Source organism: Ovis aries, chromosome 3 (assembly GCF_016772045.2).
Source record: "Ovis aries strain OAR_USU_Benz2616 breed Rambouillet chromosome 3, ARS-UI_Ramb_v3.0, whole genome shotgun sequence".
NCBI lineage: Eukaryota > Metazoa > Chordata > Mammalia > Artiodactyla > Bovidae > Ovis > Ovis aries.
In genome coordinates, this window is record NC_056056.1 from 172,618,478 (window position 1) to 172,630,700 (window position 12,223).

Genomic DNA, 12,223 nt, shown 5'->3' on the forward strand with positions numbered 1-12,223 from the left:
AAAAATTGCAAGAAACTTGCAATTCAAACTGTGTGTGAATGTCATGGTAATATTGATTTGTGTTTCACTCTGTGAAAAAAACAGTACATTAAAAAGAGAAAAAACTAAACTCATAAAATCATTTGCTAAATTAGTTTCTGCATTGCCTCACAGTGAAAAGCTGCTAAGTTTAACTGACCTTAAACCAAAATCGAAAACACTGCCTAAAACCTCAAGTTGATATAAATGTTCCCTAAGTGTCTCTTCTGCATTAACCTTAGTTCCATGTGTTTCAGGGGCCTCCAAAGAGGTTCTAGCTTCAGGTTTCTGACATAAAAACCTTAATATAGCCTGAAGAATTCCCCTAGGCACATGGAGAGTAATCAAATTTCATGTTAACTATTAAATTACAGACATTCAATTATGTTTTCCAAACCTCTGTTTAGAGATTCAAAAGGCCCTTAGAAAACATCCTTAAACTGAAGCCCAGGCTGGCAAGCGAAACCGTTTACCTGCGAGAGAAGAACAAAGTGGGGTCGGGCCCATCCCTGGGCCCATGGTGAAGTGGCACGCGATGTACCCCATCCCCATTGTGAGGTGCAAATTCTTTGTGACACTGAGAGACACCGCAGAACAAAAATACTATTAGAAATGCTTCAAAAGGAACATTTTTTGGCTGTGATAGAGACTTTTGACATTATTTATTAGGTTCAGAACGGCCTCTGTGAAGCCTGACAATGGTTCTGTGGAAACCAGTACATCTGAGGCCCTTTCTGTTGTTCTGGGCAGGCATTGATTTGAAGATAGGCAGCACTCACCGAACAATTCCCTCGCAGCGGTCAGTGTAAGTGAGCATTCACCCCCGGCCTAGGAGGGGCCTGTGAACAAACCATATGGAAACGCGGGGGTGGGCGGGAGTGGGGAGAGGAGCAAACCTTGATTAACCTCTTGGGGAGGAGACGGGTAGGAGTACTGGCAAATCCAGGAAGGGAAGCTCCTGCCAGACTACTGTGGAGGGAGGCGTCTGCCCCGGGCCCATTTTCCTCGGGGGGAATGAGGATGCTTGGGGAGCATCTTTGGTGCCATGGCAACTGTGCCTATTCGGACTGGATTTCCGGGCGCGCCTGGGAGCCGGCTTTGGGAATCTAGGCCTACGGGTCGGTGCACCTACTGGGGCTGCTGTCTTCTCCACCAGCTCCAGTTCTGAGGAACTCCAGTAGACTCTGGGCGATGCAAAGGGGGTCTGGCTTCTCCGGAAGAGACCAATGGCAATGTAAGGCCTCAGAATAAGACCTGGAAGGCAAGGAAGAGCCAAGGTGGTGCTCAACTGTGAGGAATTTACACCGACCGACCGTCCACCCCCGCTAAAACTTAAAAAAAAAGAAGAAAACTCTCCTGATAACTGGATGTTTCAGAAATCCACGACGTTTGTATCAAGCTGAGAGAAAAAATTTTAAATCCCCTGACATTATGCTCGTGTTCTTCCCATGTTTCTTTAAGAAAATAAAGTGCTATCTATTCCTTTCCTGGAGAAGGCGATGGCACCCCACTCCAGTGCTCCCGCCTGGAAAATCCCATGGACAGAGGAGCCTGGTGGGCTGCAGTCCATGGGGTCGCTGAGGGTCGGGCACGACTGAGCGACTTCACTTTGACTTTTCACTTTCATGCATTGGAGAAGGAAATGGCAACCCACTCCAGTGTTCTTGCCTGGAGAATCCCAGGGATGGGGGAGCCTGGTGGGCTGCCGTCTCCGGGGTCACACAGAGTTGGACACGATTGAAGCGACTTAGCAGCAGCATTCCTTTCCTATTGTTTGAAAGAACCTCCTTCTCCCAAAACAATTTTTACAGAATCCTCCTAAAACTTTTAATTTCAAGGAAAACAATCCAAAACTTCTAAAGAGAGGGAAGAATGAGTGACTAAAATAAAGCCTCATATTTGAAATTTGGGGAAAGGTTTTGAATAGAAATTATACTGGAGTTAGAGATCATGGAAAAACAAACAATTTTACAGCCATTTAGACTATGACTGACAATTTAAAATCCAAGAGGCAATCATTTCATGAGCTTTATTAGAAATATCAAACCATGTGAAATTAAAACTGTGTTTTAATCTAATGTTGGCTCTACACAATACATACATATACACTAATAATAGATTTGATTTTTTCTTTATTTAAACAATATATATGTATATATCACATGCATTTGTATGTAGATATATATATATATATATCAAATCTTAATATATGTCATACATATAAAATCATTTTCAGGGGACTTTCCTGGCAGTACAGTTGTTAAGATTCCCCATTTCAACTGCAGGGGGCACAGGTTCAATCCCTGGTCGGGGAACTAACATCCCATGTAACAAGGGCAAAAAAATCATATTTATGTAACAAATCCTGTCCATTGACCTTGCAAATTAAAATCTAATTCTTCAGTAGTGTATTAAGATAACTTACATGCTTTAAATTGCTTTTTATGAGCTTTTAAAGGACTTTGAATAGCATGCAGATGGCTCAATTATTTGGAACAACCCGAGACATCACCAGATGGCCAACACCAAAATCAGACTGATTATATTCTTTGCAGCCAAAGATGGAGAAGCTCTATACAGTCAGCAAAAACAAGACCGGAGGCTGACGGTGGCTCAGATCATGAACTCCTTATTGCCAAATTCAGACTTAAATTGAAGAAAGTGGGGGAAACCATTAGACTATTCAGGTATGACCTAAATCAAATCCATTATGATAATACAGTGGAAGTGAGAAATAGATTTAAGGGAATAGATCTAATAGACAGAGTGGCTGATAAACTATGGACAGAGGTTCATGATATTGTACAGGAGACAGGGATCAAGACCATCCCCAAGAAAAAGAAATGCAAAAAGGCAAAATAGCTATCTGAGGAGGCCTTACAAATAGCTGTGAAAAGAAGAGAAGTGAAAAGCAAAGGAGAAAAGGAAAGATATAAGCATCTGAATGCAGAGTTCCAAAGAATAGCAATGAGAGATAAGAAAGCCTTCTTCAGCAATCAATGCAAAGAAATAGAGGAAAACAACAGAATGGGAAAGACTAGAGAGCTCTTCAAGAAAATTAGAGATACCAAGGGGACATTTCATGCAAAGATGGGCTCAATAAAGGACAGAAATGGTATGGACCTAACAGAAGCAGAAAATTTTAAGAAGAGGTGGCAAGAATACACAGAAGAACTGTACAAAAAAGATCTTCATGACCCAGATAACCACAATGGTGTGATCATTCATCTAGAGCCAGACATCCTGGAATGTGAAGTCAAGTGGGCCTTAGGAAACATCACTGTGAGCAAAGACAGTGGAGGTGATGGAATTCCAGTGGAACTATTTCAAATCCTAAAAGATGATGCTGTGAAAGTGCTGCACTCAATATGGAAAACTGGCAAATTTGGAAAACTCAGCAGTGGCCACAGGACTGGAAAAGGTCCGTGTTCATTCCAATCCCAAAGAAAGGCAATGCCAAAGAATGCTCAAACTACTGCACAGTTGTACTCATCTCACATGCTAGTAAAGTAATGCTAAAAATTCTCTAAGCCAGGCCTCAGCAATATGTGAACTGTGAACTTCCAGATGTTCAAGCTGGTTTTATAAAAGGCAGAGGAACTAAAGATCAAATTGCCAACATCTGCTGGATCATCAGAAAAGCAAGAGAGTTCCAGAAAGCATCTATTTCTGCTTTATTGACTATGCCAAAGCCTTTGACTGTGTGGATCACAATCAACTGTGGAAAATTCTGAAAGAGATGGGAATACCAGACCACCTGACCTGCCTCTTGAGAAACCTATATGCAGGTCAGGAAGCAACAGTTAGAACTGAACATGGAACAACAGACTGGTTCCAAATAGGAAAAGGAGGAGGTCAAGGCTGTATATTGTCACTCTGCTTATTTAACTTCTATGCAGAGTACATCATGAGAAATGCTGGGCTGGAAGAAGCACAAGCTGGAGTCAAGATTGCTGGGAGAAATATCAATAACCTCAGATATGCAGATGACACCACCCTTATAGCAGAAAGTGAAGAAGAACTAAAGAGCCTCTTAATGAAAGTGAAAGAGGAGAGTGAAAAAGTTGGCTTAAAGCTCAACATTCAGAAAACAAAGATCATGGCATCTGGTCCCATCAGTTCATGGCATATAGATGGGGAAACAGTGGAAACAGTGTCAGACTTTATTTTTCTGTCCTCCAAAATCAGTGCAAATGGTGATTGCAGCCAAAAAATTAAAAGACGTTTAGTCCTTGGAAGGAAAGTTATGACCAACCTAGACAGCATATTAAAAAGCAGAGACATTACTTTGTCAACAAAGGCCCATCTAGTCAAGACTATGGTTTTTCCAATAGTTATGTATGAATGTGAGTGTTGAACTACAAAACAAGCTGAGTGTTGAAGAATTGATGCTTTTAAACTGTGGTGTTGGAGAAGACTTGAGAGTCCCTTGGACTGCAAGGAGATCCAACCAATTCATCTTAAAGGAGATCAGTCTTGAGTGTTCATTGGAGGGACTGATGTTGAAGCTGAAACTCCAGTACTCTGGCCATCTGATGGGAAGGGCTGACTCACTGGAAAAGACCCTGATGCTGGGAAAGATTGAGGGCAGAAGGAGAAGGGGATGACAGAGGAGGAGATGGTAGAATGGCATCACCGACTCAATGGACATGAGTTTTGGTGAACTTTGGGAGTTGGTGATGGACAGGGAGGCCTGTGTGCTGCAGTTCATGGGGTCACAAAGAGTCAGACACGACTGAGTGATTGAACTGAACTGAACTGAAAAGCATCACTGGCAAATTAAAAAAATATGCAGACTTCAAATGCATATTGCATTCCCAACAGTGGGTGTTGAACTGTGTGAGTATGTGCTCAGTCACTTTAGTCATGTCCAACTCTCCGCGACCCCATGGACTGTAGCCCAACAGGCTCCTCTGTCCATGGGATTCTCCAGACAAGAATACCTGAGTGAGTTGCCATTTACTTCTCCAGGGGATCTTACCTACCCAGGGATCAAACCCAAGTCTTCTGCATTGGCACTCAGATTCTTTACCACTGAGCCACCTGTGAAGCCTTTGCATTTCTTCAAACTAAGCAAGTATCTAAGGGAAGAACATAATAAAATGTAAACCATCTAGTATATAGTAAGTGCACAATTGTTGCTGTGGTCGTTCAGTTGCTAAGTTGTGTCCAACTCTTTGGACCCCATGAACTGTAACATGCCAGGCTCCTCTGTCCTCCACTCTCTCCCAGAGTTTGATCATATTCATGTCCATTGAGTTGGTGATGTTATTTAACCATCCTGTCCTCTGCTGTCCCCTTCTTCTCCTGCCCTCAAGCTTTCCCAGCATCAGGGTCTTTTCCCATGAGTCGGTTCTTTGCATCAGGTGGCCAAAGTATTGGAGCTTCAGCTTTAACATCAATCCTTCCAATGAATATTCAGGATTGATTTCCTTTAGGATTGACTGGTTTGATCTCCTGGCAGTCCAAGGCACTCCAAAGAATCACATTTTGAAAGCATCAGTTCTTCAGCGCTCAACCCTTCTTTGTGGTGCTTAGTACCCAAGTGCTATTAGTGTCATGTTTAGAATCTTAAAATAAGAGTGCTCTGACATGGAGTCAGAATGGAGGCTTGAATCCTGGCTCCTCCCTCCCCAAAGTAACAGAATCTTTATAAGCCTCTAGTTCCTCATCTAAGCCATGGGGAGATAACAGTTCTTTTCTCAGAAGGTACCCATATGGACCATAATTGCAGATGCATATTCAGATTTTATTATATTGCCTTATACATAAGGCTCAAAGTGTATTAACTAGCCAGCATCCTCAACATCCCATCATCAAGCTCATCCTCCCAGAAAAGAAGAATCTCTGACTCAACATCTGTGGTGGAAGTCTCCCAGCACCAACCTTACAATTTACAGCCCAGGAAGGGCATTATCCTCTAGTTCAAAGAAGGCTCTCAAAATCTCTTTCTTCTATTGGTCAATTCCAACAAACTGTACAAATATTTGCATCAAAATTAACCCATGCTGCTGCTGCTGCTAAGTCACTTCAGTCGTGTCTGACTCTGTGCAACCCCATAGATGGCAGCCCACCAGGCTTCCCCGTCCCTGGGCTTCTCCAGGCAAGAACACTGGAGTGGGTTGCCATTTCCTTCTCCAAATCAACCCATAAAGTTACCTAAAAAACAGTATGGCCATCATCAAAAAAAATCTACAAACAATAAATGCTAGAGAGAGTGTGGAGAAAAGGGAACGCTCTTGCACTGTTGGAGGAAATATAAATTGATATTTAGCCATTATGGAGAATAGCATAAAAGCTTCTAAAAAAAAACTAGATATAGAACTACCATATGACCCAAGAGTCCCACTCCTGGGCATATACCCTGAGAAAACCATGATTCAAAATAACACATGCAAAAAAAACACAAAACAAAACAAAAAAAAAAAATAACACATGCATCCCAATGTTCATTGCAGCACTATTTGCAATATCCAGGACATGGAAGCAATATAAATGTCCATCGACAGATGAATGGATAAAGAAGATGTGGAGCATGCATACAATGGAATATTACTCAACCATAAAAAGGAATGAAATTGGGTCGTTTGTAGAGATGGAGATTGACTAGAGTCTGCCATACAGAGTGAAGTAAGTCAGAAAGAGAAAAACACATGTCTAATGTTAATGCATAAATGTGGAATCTACAAAAACTGTATGGATGAACCTGTTTGCAGGGCAGGAATAGAGACACAGATGTAAAGAACAAACTTGTGACACAGTCAGGGGAGAGCAGGGTGGGATGAATCAAGAGATTAGGATTGACATATACACACTACCGTGTGTAAAACAGATAGCTAGCGGGAACGTGCTGCATAACAGGGAGCTCAGCTTGGTGCCCTGTGATGACCTAGAGGGATGCGATGCTGGGGAAGTCCAAGAGGGAGGGGATATATGTATATATATAGCTGATTCACTTTGTTGTAGAGCAGAAACTAGCACATTATAAAACCATAAAGGAGCTACATAAAATGAGACTAATCCTTATTCTACACGACACTTTTTAGAATATTTGGAGGTACATGTTGTTTCCTTACATTTCATCTCCTGCAGTCAGAACACCACCGCTATCCTCACAACCACCATTTAGTCAGCTCTGCTGTGTTCAGGGAATTTTATATCAACAACATCTCATCAAGGCAGTGATTGTCAGTTTACAGAAAATACCAGGCTCAAAGAACATTTATGGGACTTGATAATGGCTAAAGAACTGAAACTGGAGACAGCAGAAATTTGAGGTCAAGTCTTTCTGGTTCTGAACTCAGGTTTCCATGATTTCAAAGCTTATTCTTTCTGGTCCATCTTCATGCATCCTATTATGCAGTTTTATAATTAATTTTTATATACATTAACTTGTGCTATGAATTTACACCTTCCTTATCTGTGTGTACGTGCATGCTAAGTCACTTCAGTCATGTCTGACGTTTTGTGACCCCATGGACTGTAGCCCGTCAGGCTCCTCTGTCCATGGGATTCTCCAGGCAAGAATACTGGAGTGGGTTGCCATGACCTCCTCCAGGGGATCTTCCCAAACCAGGGATCAAACCTGCATCTCTTATGACTCCTGCATTGGCAAGCAGATTCTTTATCACTAGTACCACCTCCTTATCTGTAAACCGGGGATAATAACATTAACTGCCCAAGAGAGTTATATGAGGATTTCATAAAATAATGTGAAATGCTCAGCACAGAATCTGGCATTTGGTGACAGGCTAGGTTGCTGATGATGACAATTGCCCTCATCACCATTATCAGGTACAATAACTGAATCATCAAACATGTGTCATTAGCTCATACCTGTTCTCTCCTCCAATATAATATGTGGCAACAAGTGGATTTCCATGAAAACTTGGCAACTACAGTTTTTATAGAATGTTTTAGAACAGTATCTCGGAGAAGGCAATGGTACCCCACTCCAGTGCTCTTGCCTGGAAAATCCCATGGACGGAGGAGCCTGGTAGGCTGCAGTCCATGGGGTCGCAGAGTCGGACACGACTGAGCGACTTCACTTTCACTTTTCACTTTCATGCATTGGAGAAGGAAATGGCAACCCACTCCAGTGTTCTTGCCTGGAGAATCCCAGGGATGGGGGAGCCTGGTGGGCTGCTGTCTATGGGGTGGCACAGAGTCGGACACAACTGAAGCGACTTAGCAGCAGCAGCAGCAGCAGAACAGTATCTGCCCTTGAGTCAAATAATTTTGCTTGTTTCTATCGAAGTTAAAAGCAAAATATGGCCAAATGAAAAGAGGTAAAAAACAGAAAGCACGAACTGATACTCAACCGATGGAACAGAATCTCCCTCGGAACTGCAAGAGGGCAGGTTCTGAAGTCTCATTGGCCCCTGGATGTGTGTCCCTATGGCCTCCAGGTGCATAGGATTTACTAAGTGGGCCTGAACACACGTTTTTGTCATTGACTGTTCTAGAAATAAACTACCCCAGGTCCATTTGGGTGTGCCTCTGGCTCCCATGTTCACATTTTGCCCGACAGTGAAGATGAGTGGGGTCTCTTCCCACTGACTGGGTGGTGTTGGGGAGGGACTCACTTCTCCATGGTTTTCTTCTTTGCAAGAAGCTGTACTGGAGGCCCAGGGGGTGCTGTACTGGTGAGTGTAGCACTGTCTTCTCTATGCCATTGGAGACTGAGTCCTTTCTCTAAATACCATAAAAGGTAAACTATTTTGAAGGAATACACTTCGATAGCACCTACTAAATTAATGGCAGGAAGGGTGAAATCAAGTCATGGATGGATTTTGTTTGTTTCATGTTTCTCTCAGGAGCAAACAAAATGACAAAGAAGCCGAGGATCCAGGTGCCCAAGCAAGAGAAGAAGAGAGAAAACACGTGGACTGGAAGAAAAGACATGGACCGTGCTTTCACTGAGGTCAAGCTATGCTGCAGGTGCTGAATGAGAGCCTGGGCACGCTGGTCATTTAGCCTCATCAGAACATCATCTAACAAACAGAATTATTGGCTCTATTTTTTTCAGGTCAGAAAAGCTAGTTTGACGCTTATGGGTTTAGTTGAGTCCCCCAAGAAGATATGTTGAGGTTTTAACCTTCTATATCAGTGAACATACATTATTTGTTAATAGGGTCTTGTAGATGCAGTCAAATCAGGATGAGGTTGCTGTGTTTTGTGCTAAGTCTCTTCCATCATGTCTGACTCGTTGCGAATCTATGGACTGTAGCCTGCCAGGCTCTTCTGTCCATGGAATTCTCCAGGCAAGAATACTGGAGTGGGTTGCCATACTCCCCTCCAGGGGTCTTCCCGACTACCCAATGATCAAACCAGCATCTCCTGTGTCTGCATTGCAGACGGATTACCTGCTAAAGCATCAGGGAAATTCTGAGGTTGTTAGTGTTAAGGCCTTAGTCCAATGTGACTTGTGTCCTTATAAGAAGAGAAAACAGACACACAGGAAGAATGCCACGTGATGGCAGAGGCAGAGAGTGGAGTGGCGTAGCCGCAAGCCAAGGTAACCGAGGACTGTAGCATCGTCCAGAAGCTAAGAGGAAGACATGAAGTGGCTTCTCCCCTGGAACCTCCAGAGGGGTCAAGCCTGATGATGCCTGAATTTCCAACTTCTGCTTCCAGAACTGTGAGATAATAATTCTGTTTTAAGTCATCCAGTTTGGGGTTTTTGTTATGACAGTCCTCGGAAGCTAATATACCCACAAAGAGTCCAACTCACACGTGTTATCTAAGAATAATTATTAATAGCAGCCCTTTTCACTGAAAAAAAAATTGTTTAGGTTTGGGGAATAGGAAAGAATAAAACCTAAGAGGTAAGGAAGTGTGGAGTGGAGACAGGAATGAAGTGGATTTCTTCGGTTCTACTATGTGGCAGAAACTGTGCCAGGATACAACTCCCTTTTGGGGAAAAAAAATTTTTTTTTTTTTTTAGATTTTATAATGTGGACCATTTTTAAAGTTTTTATTGAATCTGTTACAATATTGATTCTGCTTTATATTTTGCTTTTGGGGGGGGGGCTTGAGACATGTGAGATCTTATTTCTCTGACCAGGGATCAAACCTGTGCCCCCTGCATTGGAAGGCGGGGTCTTAACCACTGAACCACCAGAGAATTCTCCCAGGGTGTACCAACTGTTAAAAAGACTTGCATTCCCTGTGCTCAATGTTCAGTCAAGTGGCAAAGACGCTCACCATGTTAGGTACCAGGACACACCATTCCTAAACCACAGCTTTGTCTTCAGTAGGGAATCAAAAGAAATGCCTCCAGAGGCCCCACATATAATATTAGAAATGAGAGAAGAGGTCAAGTGGGAGCACCCTGGGAGTATATTCCATCAGAAGGGGCAGTCACTTCTCAGACCTTCTTTTATTGTCCTGAGGGAATGTGGGCCCAGTGAAGACAGATTTTTCTGGATTTCAGGAGAAGCAGACATATGGTTTTTATATATGTAAAAGCTTCTGATTTTTAAATATTGGTAATTCAATTTGGAAAAATATATGGTTTGGATTCCACATAACACCTGCTCTTTGAATCATCAAGGGCCACCAGTGTGCATCTTTGAGCTGCAGCCAGCCCTATAAAAGTCACACCATCATTCACCTCCTCTCATACCATCTTCATCTTAGAACATGATTTGTTAAATACTTGGCTTGGAGCCATGGGGATTTGTTTGCAAGCTCTGTGCCTAAGCAGACTATAGAGTTCTAGAAGTCTCAACTTCCTCCAACTCTTTAGGGAGACCTAGCTTTTCATTTTAATCTTAACTGTCTCGTCCTTTTCATCATAAAGCCCAGAATTTGAAATGGTAAACAAATCTAAGTCTTTCCCAAATGCAGAGAAACTTCTAGAATCTTTGAAAAGAGTAGCTATGGGACTCTTGATCCCAAAGGAAAATCTACAGCCTTGGAACCCACAGCATTTGATCTGCCCTCTCTTTTGTTCAAATATCAAGAACAGATTGGAGGGCCTGAAAGCACTTTAAGTACCCTCACACTCCAGAAGTTATGGGTTGAAAGAGAACTTAAAGGCCATCTGAGGCTGACCTTCACCATCCATCATCACCCACTTCTGTTTATATACCACCAGGGCCCTCAGTCTCACTACCTCTGCATCAGAGATTTCACTCCTTATCATAAAAGCAAGTAAGTAACTTTGTATTTGCTACATAAAAAGGCACATTTAGATAGATAGATAGAAAGGAAAATAGGCAAGTTTTATATAGGGAATAATTATCAAAGTCAACTTATATGATGTTGAGACAGCTGGTGACTATGTTTGTTTAGTTATTCAACCAATATTCCTTGAACTCCTATGATATACTAAGGTACCACAACAAAGGCAAAATGTTACCCACATCAACAGAGTCCATCATTTTGAGGTTAAATTGATCAGCTGATTTTTTGCAAAATGGACTTCAGCACAGGAACTCAGACCCTCCCAATTTCACCTGCGTGAATTTCAGGTTTCCTCTATGATACAACTGCCAGGTTGCCTGAATTGAATAGAAACACCAGTAGTCTGGGCTTCCCTTGTGGCTCGGCTGGTAAAGAATCTGTCCACAGTTCAGGAGACCTGGGTTCAATCCCTGGGTTGGGAAAATCCTCTGGAGAAGGGAAAGGCTACCCACTCCAGTGTTCTGGCCTGAAGAATTCCATGGACAGAGATCGCAAAGAGTAAGACATGACTGAACTGCTTTCACTTTCACCAGTTCAGTTCTGTTCAGTCATTCAGTCATGTCTAACTCTTTGCGACCCCATGAACTGCAGCACACTAGGCTTCCCTGTCCTTCACCAAGCCCCAGAGCTTGCTCAAACACATGTCCATTGAGTCGGTGATGCCATCCAGCCATCTCATCCTCTGTCGTCCCCTTCTCCTCCCGCCTTCAATCTTTCCCAGCACCACGGTCTTTTCCAATGAGTCAGTTCTTCACATCAGGTGGCCAAAGTATTGGATCTTCAGCTTCAGCATTAGTCCTTCCAATGAATATTCAGGGCTGATATCCTTTAAGATGAACTGGTTTGATCTCCTTGCAGTCCAAGGGACTCTCAAGAGTCTTCTCCAACACCACAGTTCAAAAGCATCAATTCTTTGGCACTCAGCTTTCTTTATGGTCCAACTCTCACATCCATACATGACTATTGGAAAAACCATAGCCTTGACTAGACAGACCTTTGTTGGCAAAGTAATGTC

General features: G+C 42.6%; 1 protein-coding gene across 1 annotated transcript; it reads right to left on the reverse strand.

The window, feature by feature from the left end:
• Positions 1-733: 733 nt before the first annotated feature.
• C3H12orf42 (chromosome 3 C12orf42 homolog) lies at positions 734-8,723 on the reverse strand. Its single transcript, XM_027965965.2, is given in 3 exon segments — positions 734-1,022; positions 1,024-1,124; positions 8,639-8,723. Coding segments are annotated over 3 exon segments (390 nt in total). The 3' UTR covers positions 734-818.
• Between the last annotated feature and the right edge of the window lie 3,500 nt (positions 8,724-12,223).